The sequence below is a fragment of the Lontra canadensis genome, unplaced genomic scaffold (genome assembly GCF_010015895.1).
Source record: "Lontra canadensis isolate GAN:19392208 unplaced genomic scaffold, GSC_riverotter_1.0 scaffold56, whole genome shotgun sequence".
NCBI lineage: Eukaryota > Metazoa > Chordata > Mammalia > Carnivora > Mustelidae > Lontra > Lontra canadensis.
Genome location: NW_022631050.1, coordinates 1470893 through 1493505, shown reverse-complemented (window position 1 = coordinate 1493505; position 22613 = coordinate 1470893). Strand labels below are relative to the sequence as shown.

Here is a 22613-nt window from a genome sequence, read left to right as displayed (position 1 = left end):
GTCCTTAGCCGATAAATTCTCTCGTCTTTAAATTCTGAATTAGTTACTGTTGATGCTGTTTTATTTTGCTGCCTGCAATTTAGGGATTAAACTAAGCTCACCTTACAAGTTTGTTCAGAGATGAAAAAGTATTCCTTCATACTGCTCGTGTGTGGAATGGAGGATAAGGATAGAAATCAGTGTTTTGTGCATATATATAGCAGATGATCAGAACAAGTACTGCTGTTGAATTCAACGGATGAAAAAAATGCAAAATTGATTTCAACTTCCCTTGAGCCATAAGACATTTGGTTTCAGAATTTCTGGTGGACTTTTCCTTCCAACATGTTTCCTCTACCTGTCTGTAAGCTGCTTCCTGATATTCTATCTTTTGAGAAATCCCAGGGAAGACACTATCTTGACAAGTTTGGCTGTGGTCTCAAGAAGAGGTGGTGTGGAGGGAAGCTGGGGATTTTTGGCTGCCCTGTCTCTGGGATTGCTGTAGGAGCACAGCTGGAAAAGCCAGATACACAAAGGCCAGGTTTGCAGACTAAGAAAGTGAAGGTGGAATAATTACTAGCAGTTCTGGGCAGTGCTGCCAGAGAACCTAGTCAATTTATTTCCAAATAATTAACTTGAGGACCTTAATTATCTAGACTCATTATCAGGCATCATCACCTTCATTATCACCATGATTACTGCTACTAAGAGCATCTTAATCACTTTCAAAATCTGAGTCCTGTCCTACAAGAGTCTATGAATTAGGCAATGAAGATGAAGGTGTGGTCAAGGGAGAGGTACCGATGGATGAACCATCAAACTAAGGAACTGGCTTAGTGGCAGATTCAGTTGCTGTATTCATTGGCTGTTTTTCCATTTGTCTTGGACTTTCAAGGCTAAAACCATACAGATTGATTTCAAAGGCCTTAACATTTCTACTCTGTGAATAAAGCTTGCTGAAATTATTTCTTATAGTCAATATTTTGAGTCTCATAGTTGTTGAAATCGTATTTGAAAATAAAAAAATAGTAATTTAAGAGTTCATATAATATTAATGGTGTAGAATATGAAGCTAATTATTGGTTCTCTTTAACTCCACAAACATTGCCAATATATCATATCCACATGTTTACTATCTCTGTTGATATGCAATTTTCAGCTGTAATTTAACACAATCTCTCCCCTGCAGGCTTGGCCCTTGACTGTTGCTCCAAGTATCTCATGTTTGAAAGAACCTATGGAAACTATAGGATGCAAGGGAGAGAATCGGACCTTGAGTTCAAATTCTGATTCCATCACTGGCTAGTTGCTGGACCCTGGGAAGTTATATAAAATCTCCGAGCCTCAGCTTCCTGATCTGTAAAATGGACACAATAATATCTACCTTATAAATTAAGAGCGCAATTTATATAAAATATAATTGCTTCTTAGGTGTTAATCTTTTTGTAAGTTATATGTATCTCAAAATATAAATTAAGAGAGTACTTTATGTAAAATATAATTGCCTCTTAGGTGTTAATCTTTTCATAAAAGCTACATGTATCTCAAAATATAATTAATTAAATTATTCAGTGAGAATAAATAGAAGGTGAAATAAATCACACTCATCAGCTCTGATGAAGCCTTCAAAACCTCAGACAGGCTAAGCATTGAAAGTCACAATATTGCTACAGGGCAAAAAAAATCTCTGCCATTTTTCACCATCACTGTCAGTGAGTTTTTTTCTTTTACTTGGGAAATGAGATTACATGCAAAATATGGAATTTTCAAATGACAATACCAAGTTTTAGTCTTATAGTAAGATCTTGCTGAAAGAGTTCACTTACATGGCTTGAAAGCAAATGAAAAATAACTTGATTAAGCATTGAGAAAAACCATGTGGAAAACTTGGGATGAACAAAGATAGGGAATTTTCAGTTGATCTTCTTGTGTTGTGATGAGCATTAAGACTTTGTTCAAATGCTAGTTGCCTTCTGGTCTGTAATTTTACTAAAATGCCATATCATTATTTTTCCTATAATTAAGATAGTATAACACATTTATGAAGAATTTGGAAAATGGAGAAGTGATAAGCATGTTTTTCCTTCCAGGCTTTTTCATATATATCTCATATATATATATATATATATATATATATATATATATATATATATATATATGTGTGTGTGTGTGTGTGTGTGTATGTGTGTGTGTGTGTGACTGCAATCATAGTTTGTACATAATTTTTCAACTTGATTTTTTAGTTACTATTATGTCAAAGCATTTTTAAGTGATATATTACATTCCATGATTTATTTAACAGATTTTCTATTATGAATACTAAAGTTGCTTCTAAGCTTTTTGCTGTAATACATAGTTATTGTGGAGAATAATTTTGCTTTCAGAAATTTTCAAAGGGCTTCCTCTGTAGGGTAATATGGACTTTAAAAGGAAAAATAAAAGTACCAGTTCTGAAAACTGGTAAACCTCCCTCAGGTCCTTTCTTGTGCCCAGGACCATTTATCAAGCCTGGTTTCCATCTGATCTGTAGGCAGGGGAGCCTTGCTTAAGTTGCAATGTGCTGGTATAGACAGTGGTGTTTTAAACTTCACCAAATGGAAGTAAGAGTGTAAGGACAATGAGAAAAGAGAGAAGCAGAATGAAACAAATGGAGAGAAAATGAATATTTAAAAATGGTCAGAGAATGTTATAAATGCATTTATTCCCTAAACCCAGGTGGGGGGGTGGGACTGTGTAATCGTCATTTTGTCTTTTATGAACATTGGCCTTTGCCTTTTAATCTTTCTTCTCATTCCTCCATTCCTCCCTTACCCCAAGCTATTCTAAGGACTTTGAGGGCTCCACGGACTTGTCCATCTTCTTTTCATCCTTGCATAATTTTGGCTTTCTTTCCCTGCTGTATGTCCTTGAAATGCAGTTTTCATCATTTTGGTTCAGTATTTACTGAGCATTTACTGTGTGGGGGTACAGTGGTGGGGCTGGAAATTCAATGGAGAGTAAACCACAAAGTCTGTGCTGGTCAAGACAATGGTGGGAGGCTGTGATGGAATGGATATTTGAAAGCAGAGCTGGAGCTAGTCAAGTGATGAGTGGGTGTGGATGTGCATGGGTGAAGGGCATTTCTGACAAGGAACAGCCTTTGCAAAACTGCAGAGTATCCTAGGTTCTGGGGAAGGCCAAAGTGTCCAAAAACCTACTCCCTCGGTGTACAGCCCACCCCACATTCACACTTGTAAAACATAACGCTCTGTTGCCTCAGGCTTTCATACTGGCATGCTGTCTGAGTAGTCAGGTTAAATGATTCTGAAAAGCCACCCGAACCCCCGTGGTTTACCTTTTCTCATCATGTCTGTAAGATGAAGAGCTCCGGCCACTGGTCCATATAAACATCTTAGAGGATGTTGGTCCAGGGGCTTCTTTCCTTATGGTGGAAGTCCTGGAGGAATGGTGGAAAGACCTAGAAAGGGAACACGCTGAGGTTAAACATATTACCTTAAGTTTGGGGACTTTGTATCAACAGCAACCAATAGCTTCAGTGGACTGACTCTTAAATCAGGCCAGGTTTCTGTTGTTCAACCCTGGGTGCACATTAAAATCAACTGGGAATCCTTTAAAAACATGGAAGCCCAGTCCCTTCCTCAGGAATGTGCATTCAATTTTTCAAAAGGTTCCTCATTGTTTCTTTCTTTCTTCTTCTTCTTTTTAAATGTTTATTTATTTTTCAAATTTCTTTTCAGTGTTCCAGATGCATGGCTAGGGTTGAGATCCACCACGGTGGGGGGACACGGCTTTCTCATTGACATTTAGCATCACATTCCTTCCCCACAAATCCAGTTTTGGAAGGGTTTCACACTGTGGTACACTGTATTTTTCCAAAATTTTGGTTCAGATGTAGTTACTAAAATTCTATTTCTCCTTTCCTATTCAAACTGTTTTCCTTGATGCTGACAGGTCTATGCTCTGCTCTTGCCAAAGCTGTGGATTTGTTCCATGGCGGCTGAGTCTCTGTGGAAGTCACAGAAGCAGAAGCAGAAGCAGATACTCTCTGGCTCCTGGATCCTAGATTTTAGGGTTTAGAATCAGGTTGTTAGGGGAAAGTCATGTTCTCTTGGCTAGGATTTGGCTTGTGGGTTAAGTTTTTCATCTCCAAACCTCACACTAAAAGTAGTTAGATATTGTTATTGATTTTCAACATAATAATCATTTTCTAGAGATTTAGAAACATGAAACATAATATCATAGAAATCATAATCGCATCTGAAAGTTAAAATAAGATTGAGCTAATAGACCAAAGGAAGGAAGGAAGGTGATTTCTTCATGATGTGCAATCACTTGTGGCTTTCCTTTTGGTTGAACACTGTATTAATGGGAAGCATGAGACTGGAAATATTAACTTTTATATTATATATTAGCTACTACATGTCAGGCATTTTGCATATATTATTTATGCATATATAATGAGATATATATGCATATATTTATGTTGTGCTTATATTATGAAAGCTGCAAGGTGGATGGTGCTATTATTTCCAGATTACAAATGATGTTTCCAGGAGATTGAGATATTTGCTCAGATTTAGAAAAGTGAAGCCATGCTCCAAAACCAATGTCTGCCTGCCTCCAATTTTCATGCTCTCTGTAGGAAGACATATTATGGTCTTAGTCCAGTGATTCTCAAACTGTAATGTGTATATGAATTGCCTGGGGGAATCTTATAGCAATGTGGATTCTGATTCAGTGAGGTCTGGGATGGTACCTGAGTTTCTGCATTTCTAACAACTCTTGGGTGATGCTGATGTTGAAGGTCTGCAGAAATCTCTGAACAGCAAGGGCTCAGGACAATGGACTTAGAGTTAGTGGTTGGCTGGAGACCTGATTTTGTCACTACCTAGCTGTGTGGCCTTAAGAAAGTCACTTAACTTTGCTATAGCCTGGTTGCTTTTAATGGTAACATAGAAAGTTGGAAACAGAGAACCTTTATGATTGCTCTCAGCTCCAACATTTTGTGATTCAGTAATGGTAGAATGAATCTAGGCATATGCAAGGCATTGTGTACTGTCTTTCTGGGACTAGCTTTAGGAACAGATCTCCTTCTGCAACCCTGAGGTCAGCATTGGTGATAGAAGGAACAGAGGCCATGGAGGTAGCAGGGGTTTAGTAACCCATATGGATGCAAGAATTCATCTTCCCATCTCCTGTCTCCTAGGATAAATGGTAGGAATTAAAGGATATACCTAAATGGATGCTCTTACCAGTTTTAGAAGGACTTAGAAGTCGAATCTGCTAGCTCTTTAAATGACTTGGATCTGAGATATTTTAAGTTAGTTATGTTCCTTTTTGAAGATTTTACAACGTAGCAAAGAAGATAAGAGATTAAATCCATTATTAAAGCCAGTTAGCCTTCAGGAAATAAGAGTGATTTGAATCTAAGTTGAATGATCTACTCCATAAGAATGAGGATTGGCTTAAACTTCCAGGAAGTCCTTTCAACATTGACACTGGTGGAATCTTCTGCTCACCTTGGTCACTCCTGAAGGACTAGGGATGTGGAGTAGACAGAAAACTGCCACACTCTTGAGTTAAAGTAAAGCAATAAATTACTGAGGTCCTGCCCTGCTACTGGTTATTAACCAGCATTTCATAGACACACCATACATATTATAAATGCTTTGAAATCATTCCAAGGGAAAGAAGCTGCAATGATTTTAATATACTTAGGATAATTTCACACAATGTGTCATTATTCTAGCATGGCACCTTTGCTCTGTTGTTTTAAGAGGATATGGAGAGGGGGAGACAAAAGATGTATTCATTTTAATTAGTTGTCTAAAGCTTGTTGGAAAGGACTTAACGACTCTTCAGTTTGGTCCAATAAGTGGATTTGGAGTTTCCCCAGCCCAGTTTTCTTTCATAAAGATAAACTCTTATTTAAACCCTGCTAGGTTTGTTGTTAATTAAAATGAAAGGGAGTAGCTTCTTTAAGGACAACAGTATAAAGATTCTGTGGAAGTTGAAAAAATTTCTAGGCTTCAAAGAAACACCCAGGATATGTTAATGGAAGCTGTTTGGAGGTTTTCTTGAGCTCAAATGCAGTCCTCCTGAACTCTTAAATAATTACCTCAACCCCCGCTCACTTTATAAGACAAGAAACTTTTCATTTGAGTTGGGATGAGGAAAGTGATAAAGAGACAAAAAAAGCACTTTCTGCTGTTTTGTAATTTGGAATGCTAGCATCACGAGAGATCTGTGTTAGCAGTGGCACGGGCTGTCGGCAGTGGGAGGCAGCCGGGATCCAATCCCATCATGAAGTGACCTGGGACTCACAGTGAACCTGACGGAGCCATGACTATAAGGCTGCAGATGAATGTGTTCTAAAAACCAGCAACCCCAAGATACGCCATCTCAGCCTTGGATAAAAGAGGTTGTCCGCGAGACTGTAACAATTTCTCTGTGTCAAGAACCTATTAAGGGCCTCTTTCCATTGCTCAAGTACACCCCTCGTGGGTCTTGACCTCCTTGACTTAGTTTTTGCTTAAATAATGGATTTAATAATGGATCTCTCTGCCTCCCTTTCCCACCCGGTGAATGAGAGCCTTTGTTTCCAGGGCCAACTCAGAGGTCACCTCTTCTATGAAGCCCTTCTCTGACCCAGGTTCGCAGCTTCCTCCGTTCTGCTCCCAGTATCCGACTGGTATCCTGCTCTTGGTATCTGACCCCTGTTAGAGCAAAGCAGGCTCCACTTTGCTTGTAGGCAAATCCACCTCCCCTGCAGGCTGTGAGCCATGCAGGGCAGGGCTAAACCTATGCACCTTAATGGCACAATGCACTTCACACAATGCCACCCTGGTTATGTTGGCTGACCCACCATCTAATTATCCATTTGAAATGTGATTGTTGATATGACTTTGGCCTCACTGTTGCTGGGTGCTGTTGTGGCTCCTTCCTGCCACTTTCCTGAGCCCTTCCCTCTTCCCACTCCTACCTCCTCTTACTCCTTCTCCTCACTGTCCTGCTCCCTCTGTCTTTTTTCATTGACTTGGGCAGAAAGTTTCTATTGCTCTCTACATTATCATCCAGTAAGCTTTCCTTTAGAAAGGCAGTGTGGTCCCAGGAAAGCCAGATAGGCCTATGCATTTGTTTGTATCCTGGCATCACCACTTACCAACTGTGTGACTTTGAACAAGTCAGTTGAACATCTCTGTGTCTTCGTTTCCTCAGCTGTAAAAATGGGAATGGTAACATTTGTTTTTCTGGGTTGCTTGGAGGACTGATGAAATAACAGATGCAAAATACCTAAAGTAGGATCAAGGCACATAGTAGGAACATACTACTACATAGTAGGAACATCAGTTTTTTTACTTTTTTTCCCCTTGGTTATTTTGATAGCAAATGAACTGGATTTTATCCTTTTATAAAAAAGTCCAATTAAGTTGCTTTGTACTTGTACATTGAGACTATTGATTTTTTTTCCTGTGGGTCAGTGGCACTCAATAGAGGAAAAACAATTTTCTCAGATGCCGAGATATTAAAATCTGAAGTACTTCCTCATTCACATTAAGTTCTGATACCTATCCTGAGCAAGAAGAGCAGAAATAGAGTGTCCCTGAACCTGACCACATATTACAATCATTTGGGGGAAATTTCCAAAAGTACTGGGTCTCCAGCCAAGCCAGTAGGACTTCTGGGGTGAGGCCCTGGCATTGGAATTTTGAAAAAAGCTGCTCAGGGATTCTGCATCGCTGAGGCAGTCAAGGTGAGAAACACTTGTTACAAACTCTCAGGTTCTGATTTCATTTCAGTTGAATCCGTAAGGAGGACTCCTTCTGTCTCTAGAAGCTTAAGCGGGAGAGTAACAGTTCTGAGTACTACTCTGTGCAGTGGCTTCTCCACTGGTACCCGGGCTGAGGCCTTGAGGTGACAGTGCAAGGACAAGTGGCGTACGAAGCAGGGAAAGAGCATCCAGATGCAGTTTTCTGGTGTCAGTGGCCTTGAGCTATGCATCTGGGATGCTCTTAATGCACTCTGCTTTATTAAACAGCAAGCAGGAGCCAGCAGAACTATTTAACACATAATTACATGCCTAATCTTGCGTAAAATTATAACACTAATGACATCACAGCAGCAACTTAAAAGGTCACTCTGAGCACAGAACTTTAGGAATGCTTCTCATCTGTGAGACTTTATCCTTGCAGAAGTCAAATTATATGTTCTCCATAGGAACTGAGTTGTTTTGGCCTCAGGACCTTTGGAGGGAGAAGCCAAATGTATGGTGATAATTTTAGACCTAGTGATTGAATTAGAAAACACTGGTCCATCTTAAAAGCAGTTTTAAATATCTTGCAGATGTTTCTTTTTCCCCCAAAATAAACTACTACGTCTTATTTTCATTTATTTGGGCATCCTTTTGATGGCATTTATTAAGTATCCTGTAGGTGCCAGGCACTGTACTGGGTGCTGGTGGCACCAAACCACTGTATTTACTTCTAAGGAATGCACAGCCTATGGAGGAGTCAGAATAACAAATCAACATTCGCACTCTCAACTGCTCTTTCTAAGGGGTGCTGTGACTTCCCAGTGGGCATATCTAATAGTTACTTGTCTCTTCACATCTTATTTAAATTGCTCAGCTTACTGAATTTGATCCTAATTATTGTTTGTCATTTCCCACCTCTAAAAATGCTTTGTAATCTTGACTCACCAGACAATGTTCTCTTGTTTCTCTTTCCCACTCTCTAAGTGCTCCTTCCATTTTTTTTTGGGGGGGGGGGGGTCCTGTTTCTCTATCTGCCCTCTAAATGTTAGTAGCATTTGGGGGACTAGTGAGGACTCTTGAAAAATCTCCTGACAATGCCTTCTAACAGGAATGTGGAAGAGCTTTCTTCCCCAGTTTGATGCCTGAAAGACTGAGGGAATGTCTCTGCTTGAGGCTCAGTGGTGAAGGTAAAGAAGTTTCCTGCCGAATGCTAATGGCCTCTGAGAAGAATCAAGTAAGAGAAAATGGGTTCTGTGAATTTTTATTACAGACTATTTTTCAATAGCTGGGTTGACAATGTATGGACCCCTCTGGCTGTAGATGGGTGTTGGAGTTAGCTGTGACCTCGCTCACATATGCAGGCCAACTGTGATGTAATCAGGATGTGTTTGACTTCTGCTTCAGGAGGACATAGCCCCAGTTAAATAATGGACCTGTCCTTCAGCCTGCTGCTGACTTGGCTCATTGAGCTTAGCAGCTCAGAGGCTCCAGGCTTCTAGTCTTCACTCTGTAGCTGAGTAATTGTATGAAAGAAGGCAAAACACTCGGGTTTTCCTCACTGTTGCTACCTGTGAAAGGATGACTGTGGAGATGAACTCTGTTCTTTTAGTTAATTCAGTATTCATTTCTCCATTAACAAAAACTTATTACTGGAGATGTAACATACAACAGGCACTGAGCTGGGTGTTGGGGATATGTTGGTGAACACAACATATATGGCCCTTCTTTTGTAGATGTTATGGTCAAGATGAGGGGATGGGCTGGTCAGACAAGTGTGCATGGGGGCCTTTAATATAAGATCATTGTGCACGTGTGTAATGAATTGAGTTTTGCACCACATCTACATCAGAAATGACTATCTCAGGGCTTGGTTGAAAAAGCTTTGAAATTCATTTCAGGTTGAAATCTCAGCTCTACTATGCAGTAATTATATAACCTAAATACATTGTTAGACTTCCCTGAATCTCATTTTCCTCATCAAGAAAATCAGAGTAATAACAGATATCATAAAGATTCGCCATGCAGATAATTTGAAATAATGTATGGCATTGAGTAGGCACTCGGTAAATGTTAGTGTTTTTCATTTGGAGGAAATAGTAGAAATTTTCCCCCCAAATTGCCATACCAATACATCAAACCATTCTGCTTGAGTCATTTAAAAAAAGTCTTATGCAGAAATGGAATACACATCTCTACATGGGCTTAATTAGTCCAGTATTCCATAATTCATTTCTTAATGAGCTTTTCAAGCGGATAATCACAACTGATGTTTAGTTTGATTCCTTCTATGCTACATATTTAAAACCAGTTTAATTGTTAAACATTCACTCTGTTGGGCATCACACATACACAGCTGGTGTAAGAAAACCTGCTCATAACTCACGTGTGCCTCAGATTGGTACAAATGACATATTTATGCTGAAACCATCCATCTCTTCATGGTGAATGTGGTTTAATTCTTCTATTTCAGTTGAAAATCAAGGATGCCAAACTATAGTAAGAGGGTTTTTTTTTTTTTTTTTTTACAGAGAAGAGCTCTGAAATGCCAATAATAAACATAAAGATATGAGGTTCTTCTCCAGACCTATATAAATAATGCATTTATATGCATTGTTTCATTTAATTCTGTAACCCATATTAGGGCTCTCAATATTTACCAAAAGAGGAAAGCTATATTCAAAAAAGTGAGTAAATAGGCTCAAGTCACAGAGTTATTAAGTGATGATGTCTGATTTTCAATCCAAGCCTGTCTAACCCCGAAACCCATGCTCTCTTAACCTCTTTTTTGAGAGCCCCTTTGCCTACCTCCCTCCAATTCCTCATATATAACATGAGGGAATTGAAAGAGATGAGTCTAAGGTTCCTTTCATCTGAGAAATTTTATTTCATCTGGCTTTGGAAATGGCAGCCAAGGTCTGTTCTTATGGCTTAACTTCTAATTTGTCTTTGGTAAGATACAATTTCTTTTTATTTTACATTCTGTTAATTTCTTAAATGAAGTCTTCAGTAATACTCATTGGAAATCTAGTAAAGTGGAAGGAAGAGAGATTAAGTGCCTAGGAAGAAGACAAAAGGAAAGCCCCCCCCAGTGATCCTTGAAAAGGTTTTCTGTAGACCCAGGCATTTCTGTAGAGCTGGACATCTAGAGAAGAAATCTTGTTTTGATGTTAGGATTCCAACAGACTCTTCTACATAATTTCTTTCATTTCCTAGGCTGCCTCCCTATATGGCCCTTTTCTAAACCAAGTGTTAAACCATCACTCTATCCCAAGGGGGAGCTATGATAGTTGAAATTTTAGATGCTGTAGCAGATTGGTAAGAGAGATATTTTGGGGGGCAAAAATATGTGGTTCATAGGTCCAGCTGTGTTGGTCACTGAATGAACCTAATTTGTCCATGGCCTCTCCCAGTAGGCTCTCTGAACTGACTGCGGATAATACATGTAAAATTCTACTCTAGAGGAAACCAGCTGAACTTGCTGTTCTCAGCCCCAAATTGAGTAACCGAGCTCTTTCTTTTTGCCAACAGGACCATTCCTTTGATTTATCCTTGTCTTTAACTGCCAAACAGAATAGAAACCATGAGCTTTAAAAGCAGAGAAAACTTGAATTCAAGCTCCATTTCTGCCCTTTTGCTATCACTAGTACATTGAATACAAGCTAGTTAACTTCTCTGAGTCTCAATTTCCTTATCTATGAAGCAGAAATGTGATGTAATCCTCAAAATCTGTTGTGAGGATTAATTAAAATAATGAACCTGACATTACTGGCAGCTAATTATTTATGTATAGCTATTTATGTGTATGTAAATAAATGTTTATTTATATATCCTAATATACCTAATATGCCAAATTAAGGCCATTATCCTAATGAAGGGATTTGAAGCAGAATTCCAAGAAATCTTGAATATTAGCTGGAGGAGCCATCAGAAATATTCTAGGGCATATGCCAATACTGAGGCTTGGTGGTTTTAGGTTTACTTAGATAGTTAAACTTTTTAAGACTGCAGATAAAAGACAAATGTGTGTAATCACAAAAGTGGTTTTTCACAATGCAAAGGCACTAAGCAGGCAAAGGAAAATATTTTTTTAAATTCCAAATCCTACTTTGATCCAGTGGAAGGAACTGTACTTAAAGCGACAAGGAAAAAAAAAAAGAAAAAAAAAACAGCAGCAGAAATATGAATCCTTTTTGATGCCTACAAGTTGAAGAAAAACCCATTTAAAGTACTTGGATTTTATGGTGAATACTCTTGAGAAATATGAAATTAGATATACAGTCCTTTTTAAAATCTATGTTTTTACTATTGTCTGGAAAAATGCCAGATGTGATAATTCAGTTGCTGAGGATATTATAATATAAATACCTTGGGATAGTTTGCTTAAAGATCTCCCATCTCCTGCGTTTTGTAGCCTATATAATTTTTGGGTTCCACATTAGGGACTAAAAACCCAGGAGATGAGGGAGGGTCAGAAATTAGAATCCTGGGGCACCTGGATGGCTCAGTGGGTTAAAGCCTCTGCCTTCCACTCAGGTCATGATCTCAGGGTCCTGGGATGGAGCCCCATATCGGGCTCTCTGCTCAGTGCTTCTCCTCTTTCTCTCTGCCTGCCTCTCTGCCTACTTGTGATCTCTGTCTGTCAAATAAATAAATAAAATCTTAAAAAAAAGAAAAAATAAATTCGAATCCTAGTTATTCTTTAACCAATACATTTATCCCTTAATGACCACCCAAATTGGAAAGAGGCGCATGGGACACACCTTTACCTCTTACTTTCATTTCTTCCTTGCTCTGTGACATGGGATAAGTTAATTAACCTCTCTGAATCTCAATTTCCTTATCTGTAAAAATGAAGGTTGTCATGCCTCCAAAAATTATTTCAGTATTAAGTGAGAAGACATGTCAAGGGTCTGGCACATGATAGGTACTAATCAATGTAAATCTCTCCTCTGAAGGGAACTGATTTGGTTCCCTTGTCCAACCAGAAGAACTGTCTCTTCTCAAATAGAGAAAAACAGCTAATGGGTATGGTTGGTTTCTTGAAAAAATGGACACCAATCCATTAAGAAGCATCGACTAAAAGTTGTTTCATATTAGAAGATGTTAAATATACAGGGATGAATGAAAGAATGATTTTCCTGTCCCTCATGCCTCATCCACTCAGTATCCAAATTTTTGTATATAATTTTTTACTATCTCTAGAGAACCACTGTCCAATAAAATTATAATATGAACCACATACGTGATTTTAAGTTTTCTAAAAGTCACAGTGAAAAGAATAAAAGGAAACAATAGAGATTAATTATAATAATAAATTTTATTTAACCAAATATACCCCATATATTATCAACATGTAATAAGAATAAAAATTATTGATAGAATAATTTATACCTTTTTGAAAAAAACTAAGACTTCAAGATTCAGTGCATATATTATACTTGTAACACATGGCAATGTAGACTAACCACATTTGAAATGCTCAATAGGTACCTGTGGCTTGTGGCTAGTGTTTTAAACTATTTTAAACCTACCCTCTGTCACTACATCAATTTTTGCAACAATAATATATCATCAAGAACAATCATTATTTTCATTTATTGAGTATTTGCCCTGTGATAAGTCCTGTGTTTTATATGCACCACATTGACAACTACCCTATTTTATGGAAGAGGAAGCTGGGGCATAGAGAGATTAAACAATCTGAAGTTCATACAACTTTTTAAATGGAAGATCTGGGATTCACATCCAGATCAATTTGATTCCAGTGTCTAACATGCTGTCAAATAGCCTCCTACCTTGTTAGCTGCCTTACAGCAGGATACTTTGATATGGCTACATCAAAATAGCTACTTCAGATTGTAATACCATTATTTTGCTATTATTACCATATTGTCACATATTACCAAATTAGCATATTGCCAAATTGTCACAGACATTTCTGACCTTCAGCCGTCTTTGAGCCTAAACCTATCTGTCTTCCCCTTTATGAGGACCAGCCAGACCCTCATTTCCTTCTCAAGTCACTTAGAGCTGTAGGGCTGGGGTGAGGTACAGGGATGTAATTGGTGTTCAGAGTAGGCCAAGATTGCTGGTGAAAATGTCAGCCTTGTCCCTAAAAAAGGGATGAAGTTTCCTTAGCTAATTCCAGATCTAGGGCAGGTGCTACACAAGAGGAATCATACCAAGTAGCAAGGTATTGTCAAAGACTATCAGGACCATTTGAAAAAGATTTAGGAACTGATTTAAAGATGCAAAGAAAAACAATTTATCAGTCAAATAAAAATGAAATGGTTGGAAATATAACAAATATGTTTAATTTGTGATTTCACAGTATTATTAGAAAGAAACTGATCACCAATAGAAGATGCTAGGAAACAAATTTATTAATTTGAAAATGGGTAAGTATAGGGAAAGACTTGATCTTATACCTTCATTTTCAATATTAACTAAAGCACTGGAAAACCAAATAGTAGTTTCTCTTTTTAGAAGTATTTCACCTAATTAAAGAGGATGGGATATTAGAATTAAGCTATCATACTTTCTCAACTCTTAAGAAGCCAAAGTTCCTAAACTTTGATCATCAGTGACTGTTATCATCAAAAAAGAGAGCCAGTCACAATATCAATTATGAATTAGTCTTGTCAAAAAATCCCAAACTTGAATCTGATCAAATCTTTGGAGCCAATGAACAATTTGTGGAAAACGAAGAGGACAGAACATGTTATAAAATATAGTGGAGATGGAATCAGTGAAATTGAGACTTTGAGGACAGTCAGCCTGGAGTCTTTAATAAATAATTGCTAAGATAGGATAGAGAAGGAACCTGTAGATTAAATGAGACTTAAAAAACATTATTTACCAATTACAATGTGTGAATTTTATTTGGATTCTGATTTATAGATTGCAAAAGAAAAGGTCATGTTCTCTTCTTTTTTTAATCTTTATTACAGTCCAGTTCCTCTCAAATAGTTTTCCTAAGCATGCTTTTAGTCAGGTTACTCCCTTGCTTAACATCCCTCCATGGCTCTTTATTATCTGTAGGTAAACCCAAGGAACATTTCACAGGCTCTAAGTGCTCTACTTTAAGGAGGGGAGGATGATACGTGTGAACTTTAGGGAAGGTTTCCTAGAAGAGGGGGAATTGATAGGATAAGAAGGGTAGAGTATTAGGCAGAATTTCTGGGAAGGGTGATCAAATAAGCTCATTGAGGTGACATAGTATGTGGGGGTTGGAACGTCTCGAAGTGGAGGGTTGATGTTGTGTAGCTGGAGAGGGGGAAGAGCTATGAAAACCAAGTCTGGGAGGAGTTGATACTTGTTGCAGTGGGATTCATCATTGCACTTTCCTTTTGCTCTCTAAGTATCACCCTTCATGACACCCCTTCCCATGCACTTTACTCCATGGGCGTTACCAAATTCTTCAGGTTATGCTACAGCATAGGCCCTTAGTTATGTAACAGTTTTAATGCAGGGGCCTTCATAACCAATCACAGTGCAGTGTGTCTTGGTATCCCAGTTGAATGCCAAGTGGTGGTGGTGGTAAGGTAGAGTCCAGCAACTGGTGGCAGGAGTTGGGGTCAAGAGTGCTAGAGCTACAGGAAGGAATGTTCTAACTGGCTAACAAAGTCAGCAGACAAATCCAAGTCAAAGAATGAAGTGCAAATACAAACACCAAGGATTATATTCAGATTCAAAGACTGGCCTTAATGTGTTCCCAAGAGAGAAAGGTGGTTCAAGGCCATGGAGAATGACACACTGGCCTCCAGTCCTTCCAAGAGTTGAGACAAGCTTGGCTCTAGGATGCAGGGTGTCAGCCTGGAACAAGTGGGGAGAGGGTCCTAGCACAAGCACTTGGAGGCAAGTGCTTTCCATCTTTATAGGTGTGTGACTCTCTGCTTTCCCCCTTATTGACTCTGTGGCTTTGAGTTGGCAATTAAGCATACCATAGCTTGTTTCCTTATTTTTTTTTAAAGATTTTATTTATTTATTTGACAGACAGAGATCACAAGTAGGCAGAGAGGCAGGCAGAGAGAGAGGAGGAAGCAGGCTCCCTGCTGAGCAGAGCCTGATGCGGGTTCTATCCCAGAACCCTGGGATCATGACCTGAGCCAAAAGCAGAGGCTTTAACCCACTGAGCCACCCAGGCACCCCTGTTTCCTTATTTTTAAAATGGAATTATTACTGGCATATGGAAGGAACTCAATCAGGTAGTTCTTTTTAATAGATTTATCTCAAAGCTTCAGTTATGTCAAGGTCAAAAGATGACCAATTTCTTTTTCCCAATGATTCTCACTTTATATAAACTGATAAATAAGATGAAAATAAAGCTCTTCTCAAACTCATGTTTGCCATATTGCTTTCAAAACACGTCAAAGAATGAAAATAAACACTCCAAACAAATTATAGAGGAAAAAGATGGTCATTGTTTCTTTCAAGGAATGGAATTCTGTAAGAAACAAAAAGAAATGCAGCTGCAGTAGCCAAGGATAGCTGCCACTTGAGTACATTTGGCTATAATAGTCCATTATGAATTATTAGACCAGAGAGATTGTTTCAGATGCTGTGGTATATCATAGATCTAGACTTCACACAGCACTGGATAAACAGGTTTGTCGAGGGAAACCAAATGACAAACCAACATAAACTAGTGTTAGTGACATAAATATTTATGCTTTATGGAATCTACCTAAAAGAATCAATTACTATAAATACCTATTCACTGTTAACTGACATGGTAAGCCCTTTGTCATCTGAGACTGATAAGATCCTTAGAGGTCATTCTTCTCCTTTGTGTATGATGTTTCAATCCTTTGGAATGTTCTAAATGAGAATGTTCTAAAAGACTCCAGTGGTGAGGAATCTACTTTCTTTGGAGACAATCTCCCCCCTCCCTCTCAACCCATTGTCAGACATTTATATTTGCTGGAAAGTGTTTCTATAATTTGAATTGGAATATGCCTTCCTAGAGTTCCCCTATTGCTCTAGGTTCTACAGGCTGGATTACTTTCCAGATGTTTCATTCAACTGTAATATCCTAACAATACTTCATTCTAAACTGAATGTTCTACAACTGTTTTTCACATAACATGATCTCAATTTCTTTTTTTATTTTAGTCCCCTGCTCAGACCATACCCCATTGGTTAATGTCTTTCCTAAGTATCATGAGCAGAACAATACTAAAATTTATTATTTAATAGTGCTATATATTTTTGAATTAATTTGGTTGCCACAGAACCTTTATAAGATAGGTACTTTTATTATTCTTCTCTTACTGATGAGGAAACAGAAGCATAGAGACTTTAAAGTTTTGTCAGAGAGAGAGAGATCACAAGTAGGCAAAGAGGTAGGCAGAGAGAGAGGGGGAAGCAGGCTCCCCACAGAGCAGAGAGCCCGATGCAGGGCTCAATCCCAGGACCCTGAGATCACAACCTGAGCCAAAGGCAGAGGCTTAACCCACTGAGCCACCCAGGCGTCCCGAGGCACAGAGACTTTAAATAACCTGCCCAAAGTGACAGAGCTAGTAAGTAGAGGGCTAGAAAATGAACTCTAGATGATTACATTCAAAATCTACACCCTTAAACATGGCACAATTGTATTTTTCTGAATATAGTACTTCTAATGTCATCTGATTACTGTTGAGAATGATAAAACTATCACCTCCTTCTATGTATGTATCTTGAGAGACCACATTCATACTTTTGGCTGCTACGATTGACTGTGATACATACAGGGGATTAAGTCAAGAATCAGATCCTGAAATTCCACACCTGCCTTGCAAAGGCCATGCAGAGGTCCTTATCTTGAAGGTGATGGAGTTCTACTTTGCATTTAAGATGATGGAATCCCATTTTGCATTTTTTATTTTGGTATCTCTCACATATATTTGAACAAAGGGGAAAGCCACATGATCATATCTACATATTTGAAACATTACTATAAAGCTAGTATTGAGGATCAATTAGAGCAGGATGAAATGATAAGCAGGGAATTAGATGATAATGAGGACAATAATCCAGGCAAGATCCAGAGGAAGTGGAGATGGTAAAGGATGAAGAGATCCAGGCAGTTTTTGGAAGGTTATAAGGTGAGTGAGTGGATTAAAGGGAGACATTGTGATGGGAAGAAGATTTAAAAAGGATTTTCAGGTTTCCCTTGAGAACTGTGTAGATGGTGGCATCACTTATCACAGCGGGCAATGTAGTAAAAGGAATGGTGCTTTGGGGGCAGGGGGCAGGCGGATGGGGTTTGGTGGGGGGCAAGGGGTGATCAGGAAGGATAAAGAAAATGCCAGTCAAAACATCCAGGAGAGAGGGCTGCGGGCAGTGGATATGTGCAGGAAATCAGATGGGAGGCCCAGATGTAGTCAGTGTGCTACAGTTTGGCTTTTGTTCTTGGGAGCCCCAGAGGATGAAGTCTCAGAGCTGCCCTTGATGTCTTCCTGTGTTAAAACTCAAGCAAAAGCCTTTCTTTATTGCCTTGTCAGTTGTAAATGAATTTACTTTTACATAAAGAATGATGTTTGACAAGAGCCATATTCATCACTTCAAAATGTTCCCCGAATACTCTAGCAGGGTGACCATTTGGTATAAATGGCATGTCTGATGATTGTAAGTGGTTCTCTCTCAAGAAAATGAATTCTTATTGTAAGAATCTAATATTTTAGTGTAAAAAAACAGGAAATTAGGTCTCAGGAAGATAAGAGTTAAGAGTCTACTTTGTCTAGAATACAAATGTTAGGTCATTCTTCAATTTCCTCTCTAAAAAAGGTATTCTTTTTTTTTATCTTTTAAACATTTTTTTGTGAGCTTCTCATTTACTAATATATTCATTTATGAAATATTTGTTAGAAATGTACCAGGTCAGATACCATACAGGGTGTGAGGGATTAATTCTCTGTTTTTGGCCATTATCAGAAATAAGAGAATTCTTTTTTTTTTTTTTAAGATTTTATTTATTTATTTGACACTCAGAGATCACAAGTAGGCAGAGAGGCAGGCAGAAAGAGAGGAGGAAGCAGGCTCCCCACCGAGCAGAGAGCACGATGCGGGGCTTGATCCCAGGACCCTGGGATCATGACCGGAGCCGAAGGCAAAGGCTTTAACCCACTGAGCCACTCAGGCGCCCCAGCGCATTTGTTCTTGTGGGAATCAAATATTAATTCTTGCTCCAGAGTATCAAAGATGAACTTTGATGCATTTTTTGGAATCAGGCTGCAAATACTACATGAAATAGAGAAAAGTGAGCCTGGGTAAGAAAGCAATTTCATACCTGCATTTGTATGAGGACGGTTCTGGGAGGCCTATTAGCCTCTGGAAGTTGAAATCTTTTGCTACCTTACAGAAGAGCTTCTAGTCAAAATTAAGGTCAAAGAGACAAGGAAAATACTGAGGTGTTAGATAGAGAGAACACAATTTTGACCTTTAAAACTGCCCTAGGTTTTCAAATGACATCTAAAATGTTGGTAGAGTTTTGAGTGGTTGTCCCTACTATCCGCTTTGAGAGTAGGGAAGAGAAAGATGGTAAAGTTGTTCTAAGTTTGAGTGGAGAAAAAGAAGTTCCTGAACTTCTATAAGTAATTCTTGGCAAGTCTATTACATGTGTGTCCTTTCCAGTCCAGAGCTGGGTCCTCTCTGTGCATGCTTTCTCCAGTGTCTGTGACACAGTTCTGGCCCCATGTGCCAGCACTTATCCTGGTATATGAATGATGACTCACAGAACTCCAAGTGTTTTATTGCTCAACCCCTTCAGATCTAACCAATTCCTCAAGACTGAGATGGAAGCAAAAGGATCTAGGGAACAGAGGGCCCTACGGCACTGGAATGGACCGGATGTTTATAATTCCTAACCCCCAAGGTGATGATATTAGGAGGTGGGGCCTTTGGAAGCTGATTAGTTCATAAGGTGGAGCCCTCATGAATGGGATTACTGCCCTTATAAAAGGGACTCCAAAGAGCTCCCTTGACCCTCTGCCATGTGAGAACACAGTGACAAGATGACCCATCTATGAATAAGGAAGTGAATCTCCACCAGACATGGAACCTGCTGTCACCTTGTTCTTGGTCTTGCCAGGCTCGAGAACTGTGAGAAATCCATTTCTGTTGCTTATAAGCCATTCAATCTGTGGTATTCTGTTAGAGCTAGTGGGCTGCATGGACTAGAGAGAGGTAGTAAATGCTCTGTAGATCTCTTTCTTTTATCTTGCTCATCCTTATTTCTTTTACCCTCTATATCTTTCCAAGATCTAGTCTGAAGAGAGGTGTACACTGAAGACTAGGATTGTAACTGAAGCAGAAAACCCTGTCTTAAAAAACCCTGAGTTAATATTTTTGAAGAGGGGCACACCAAATATTTTCAGCTCTGTGGCTGAAATGAAATTATAATGACTTTTTGTTTATAAATGATGACCGGCAAATGGAGAACTCCTTACCTCATGCAGTTTGGCAATCATTTCAGTAAGAGAAGATAAGGTGTCGTAAACTTTCAGAGGAATGTGCCTGGTAAAGGAAAAGTCCCAAAGGGAAAAAATTGGTCTGGAGTATGGGTTAGTGGGGAGGGTGAGGAGGAGAGGGTGATGAACACGCATATGTTGTCATCTCTAACATGTGCACATTCTCCTCACTACATTTCAGTAAAGATAATGTTCTGAGTATAAGAGTGTCCAGTTGTGTTAAAAATACATTTGTCTGAACTAAGGAGTAAAACCTATTTGATTATTCTGGACTCGGATTTAAGAAGGGGAACAAGCTGGCCTGAGATTATTAAGCATTTACTGCTAAAAAGAATTAATAGCTATGCAGATATATAAAGGTCACATTTTGATTAGTAAGAAAGCAGCAAAAGAGGAGTAACTTGCCAGAGAATAATGAACAGGAAATAGAATGTATTTAGCAAGGGTTAAGATTGGATACCAGGAATCTTTTAGCCTTGAGCAAAGGAAGCAGAAAGGGGAGGCCCTTGGTCTTTTCTCCTTTTCCTGTTCCGAAATCAAAAGAGCAGTCATGACTGGATGATCTGGAAGCCTGCCTAGGGCTGTGAGATGCCCTGGCCTATGCCAGGTTTCCCTTTGCAAGAACGGAAGTTGTAAGGGATATCAGCAGCAAAAAGTAATGGATATTTTCTTCTGAAATTGTCAACAGAGCTCAGACCTTTGAAGTCTTGGAAGTGATGGAGGCAAGTAGTATGGTGCCACTGGCTTTGAGATCTGAAGAAACCACCAGGGGTTGTTGGGGTCAGGCTAAATATCTGAAAGGGTTCAGGAGATGGTGATGGAGGACCAAACTGAGCCAAGACAGAGAGTTATTGCTACCCGTTATGTAAGACACCCGACAGGCTTTAGTTCTTTAAAACTTGCCTCAAACAAGTCACTTTTTCAACATGTATTTATTGAGCACTGTTAGACTCAAGTCATTGTTACCTGCACAGGAAACTTAACAGAGGATAAAACCGACCCTCATAAAGCTACTAAATTAAACCATATAAAATTGCGGATATTTGGCCATTTTTGACCTACTCAAATGGCAATTCCATATGGTTTCACCTAACATATTCAAATGGGGATAAAAAGATGAAAAATAAGGGGGACTGTACATTTATTATGTCAATTGGTGAGGAGTGTCTTGGGGAATGTTACCCAGGGTAAGGAGGGTGATGCTGCGGGAGGAGGGGTTGATCATTTATATACAGCAGTCAGGGAAGCCTCACTGATAAACTCACATCTTGGTAAAGAAGTAAAGGATTGAGCCAGTGGTATGAAGGTAAGAAATTTCACATGCAAGGCAGGAGAGTAGCAAGTGTAAAGATGCTGAGGTGACCATGTGCCTCTTGTTTTTGAGGAACAGCAAGAAAGTCAGTGTGGTTGCAGCCGAGCAGTTGGGTGTCAATGGCCAGAGGTGAGTTAGAGACTTAGGAGGCAGGCAGCCAGGTCTGCATAGGGCTGGAGGCTAGGTCAGGGACTGTCTTTTGCCCAGAGTGACATGGGCAGTCCTTGCAGGACTTTGAGCATTGGGAGGACATGATCAATGTAGATTTTCCTGAAGTCATTGTGCCTACTTGTTGAGGGCAAGTGTTGAAGCATGGAAGGAATAATTTTTTGAGGTTGTAGAACTAGTCAAGGCAGAAGAGGATGGACTTGTGGAGTGCTGTGGTAGCAGCGGGGGTCCTGAATATATTGTGAAGGTAGAGCCTGACAGGATTTGCTAGAGTTGATGGTAGAATGTGTGAGAAAAAGGGGAGGTGAGGATGATTCTGAGATTAATATGTGATTTTGCTGTTGTCAGGTAAACACAGATAATTATCCACAAACAGAATTATAATTTAATGAGCATGTATGTGTTTAAAATCTCTGACTAGATTTTGTGCAATTGTTTTTCCCCAAGAGTAAGTGTCTATTGGATTTACCCGATGTTTATAGGCATTTCTATTCATTCACTGGGGGCAGTAATCCTGGAACCAACAAGACATAAAAGCTACAAGCCAAACGGAATTGGGTTCTGACTCTGACACTTAACAAAAGTATGAGGTATTTTTCCTGGAAGCCTCAGACATCTCTGTTAGATGAGGCAAATAAAACCTACCTGGAGTGGTGGTTGTGGTTAAATGAGATAATGCATGTAATTCATGTAAAAGATAATGCATGTCTTTATAAAATAGCAATGACTATTTTATATAAGGTCAGAGATAATAAAATGTGTATGGACACTACTGGAATTCTTGGCAGGCTTCTGCATCATTTTTTAAAAATTTTTTAACTTTTTTGTTATTTTTTTTATTTTTAATTTTTTAAATTTCTTTTCAGTGTAACAGTATTCATTGTTTTTGCACCACACCAAGTGCTCCATGCAATCCGTGCCCTCTCCAGTACCCACCACCTGGTTCCCCCAA

At 39.0% G+C, this 22613-nt stretch overlaps 1 protein-coding gene across 2 annotated transcripts in view; it reads right to left on the bottom strand.

Annotated features, from left to right (window-relative positions):
- The window catches only part of KCNMB2 (potassium calcium-activated channel subfamily M regulatory beta subunit 2), a 234124-nt gene that overhangs the window by 28862 nt on the left and 182649 nt on the right, over positions 1 to 22613 (bottom strand). For both annotated transcript variants that reach the window (XM_032875384.1, XM_032875383.1), the window contains exon 2: positions 3314 to 3436. In XM_032875384.1, coding sequence (XP_032731275.1) covers positions 3314 to 3369 — 56 coding nt within the window. In that variant the 5' untranslated portion in view covers positions 3370 to 3436. The remainder of the gene's footprint in view (positions 1 to 3313; positions 3437 to 22613) is intronic.